General features: G+C 60.7%; 1 protein-coding gene across 1 annotated transcript in view; it reads right to left on the reverse strand.

Annotated features, from left to right (window-relative positions):
• Nucleotides 1–2,639, reverse strand: part of Ttc34 (tetratricopeptide repeat domain 34) — a 17,728-nt gene that overhangs the window by 6,143 nt on the left and 8,946 nt on the right. Inside the window, exon 7 of the mRNA XM_013031523.1 lies at nt 4–514. Coding sequence (XP_012886977.1) covers nt 4–514 — 511 coding nt within the window. The remainder of the gene's footprint in view (nt 1–3; nt 515–2,639) is intronic.

Here is a 2,639-nt window from a genome sequence, read left to right on the forward strand (position 1 = left end):
GGCAGCCAGAGGATGCCTCCGTCCGTGCCCTTGCCTTCAGCCTCCTCAGCCCGCTGTGTTCAGGGTCGATCAGGAGCCCATTCTGAGCGGCTGCCCAGGCCTCCTCGAAGCACTGCCCCTCCAGACAGCGCTGTCCCAGACGTAGGAACGCATGGGCCACGCGCGTCCGACCTGGCCGCTCCAGCAGACGGCCCTGGGTCTGGGTGGGTGACAGCTCTAGGGCCTGGGCAAAGGCTCTTGCGGCCCCGTCCTCATCTCCGAGGCTCAGCAGCAGGTGGCCTCGGGAGCAGAGGTCCTCTGTGCGAGTCGGCAGGTCTCCGTCCCCGGCGCCGTCCTGGACCACACGGTCCAGGTCCCGGAGCGCCCTGCCAAACTCCTGCAGCTGGGCTAGGCAGGAGGCGCGAAGGCGCAGGTGAGCAGGGCCACCATCCGCCAGGACAGCTAAGGAGCAGTAGCCCAGGGCCTGCGCGGGGCGCCCTGCATTCAGGAGGGCGCTGGCTTCCTGGGCTGCAGCCTGTGGGGAGGGAGGGAAGGAGGGGGAGAGCACAGGTTCAGCACAGGTTCAGCGCAGGGCCAGCGCAGGGTCAGTGCAGGCCAGTACAGGGTCAGTGCAGGGCCAGCGCGGGGCCAGTGCAGGGCCAGCGGAGGGTCAGCACAGCCTTTCCAGGGAGAGCAGATCTCTCCTCTGTGTCCCACCACTGGGAAGCTTTGAGCCCAGCCCAGCACTGTCCTTAGCTGTCTGGACCCAGGGCCTCTGGTGGTCACTGTCCAGAAGACAGCGTGGGCCTCCTCCCAGCTCTTGCAAAGGCTGTCCACGGAGCCCTCTGGTGGGCCCCACCCGAACACCCTCCTTTCAGACCTCCTGTAACCCTGGTCTCCGCCTGGCCGGGCTCCTGGGTGGCCCCTCGGGGCAGGGTGGTTCACTGCTTGGCTTCTTACCTCAGACCTCCCTGCTGGCCTTACTCTTTTGCTCTCCCTGTTTTGCCCCAGCAGCCCCTGGCCCCAACCCTGGGTCCTGGGGGCTTCCAGGAGGGCTGTGTGGGATCTCAGCCTCTGTGGGCTCCCTGGGGAGACCACCAGTGAGGGTCCTTCCACTTGGGACTGGCAGTGGTCCTCACAGGGGCCAGTGGTGTCCTCACGGTGGCCAGTGGGGATCTACACTGGGATCAGCAGGGTCTACACTAGAGATCAACGGGGATCTACACTGGGGTCAGTGGGGATCTACACTGGAGATCAGAGGGAACCTACACTGGTGTCAGCAGGGATCTACACTGGGTAGTGGGGATCTACACGGGGGTCAGCAGGGATCTAAGCTGGGATCAGTGGGGATCTACACTGGAGATCAGTGGGAACCTACACTGGGGTCAGCAGGGATCTACACTGGGGTAGTGGGGATCTACACGGGGGTCAGCAGGGATCTAAGCTGGGATCAGTGGGGATCTACACTGGAGATCAGTGAGGATCTACACTGGGATCAGCGGGGTCTACACTAGAGATCAACGGGAACCTACACTGGGGTCAGTGGGGATCTACACTGGAGATCAGAGGGAACCTACACTGGGGTCAGCAGGGATCTACACTGGGGTAGTGGGGATCTACACGGGGGTCAGCAGGGATCTAAACTGGGATCAGTGGGGATCTACACGAGATCAGTGGGGATCTACACTGGGATCAGTGGGGATCTACACTGGGATCAGCAGGGTCTATACTAGAGATTAGTGGGGACCTACACTGGGGTCAGTTGGGATCTACACTGGAGATCAGTGGGAACTTACACTGAAGTCAATGGGGATCTACACTGGGGTCAGCAGGGATCTACACTGGGGTAGTGGGTGGGGATCTACACGGGGGTCAGTGGGGATCTAAACTGGGATCAGTGGGGATCTACACTGGGATCAGTGGGGATCTACACTGAGGTCAGCGGAGATCTACACAGGGAGCCAGTGGGGATCTACACTAGGGTCAGTGGGGATCTACACTGGGGCCAGCGGAGTTTGCACAGGGAGCCAGCGCAGTCCATACTGGGGGCCATCAGGGTCCATACTGGGGTCAGTGAGATCTGGCCTCCAAGACCCTCCTTTGTGTTCTAATCCTGCCTGCACTGAGGCACCCAGCCCCAGTGGCCTGTGCTAGGAAGTCCCTGCTCCCAGCTCAACTGCCCCCCAATGCCTGACGTGGCCAGGTGTCAGATGAGGCCTAGTGTGATCAGGCATGGCTTACTGTGGTCAGATGTGGTCAGATGTGATCAGGTGAGGTCAGGTGTAGTCAGGTGTGGTCAGGTGTGATCAGGTGAGGTCAGGTGTGATCAGGTGAGGTCAGGTATGCCCTGGTGTGATCTTATGTGGTCAGATGTGATCAAGTGAGGTCAGGTGCAATGAGGTGCAGTCAGGTGTGGTCAGGTGTGATCTTGTGTGGTCAGGTGTGATCAGGTGAGGTCAGGTGTAGTCAGGTGTGATCAGGTGTGGTCAGGTGTGATCAGGTGAGGTCAGGTGCAATGAGGTGCAGTCAGGTGTGGTCTGGTATGATCTGGTGTGGTCAGGTATAGTCAGGTGTGATCAGGTGGCTCATGTGGTCAGGTGTGGTCTTCTGTGGTCAGGTGTGGTCAGGCATGATCAGGTGAGGTCAGGCAGGGTCAGGTG

The sequence above is a fragment of the Dipodomys ordii genome, unplaced genomic scaffold, assembly GCF_000151885.1.
Source record: "Dipodomys ordii isolate 6190 unplaced genomic scaffold, Dord_2.0 Scaffold6, whole genome shotgun sequence".
Classification (NCBI taxonomy): domain Eukaryota; kingdom Metazoa; phylum Chordata; class Mammalia; order Rodentia; family Heteromyidae; genus Dipodomys; species Dipodomys ordii.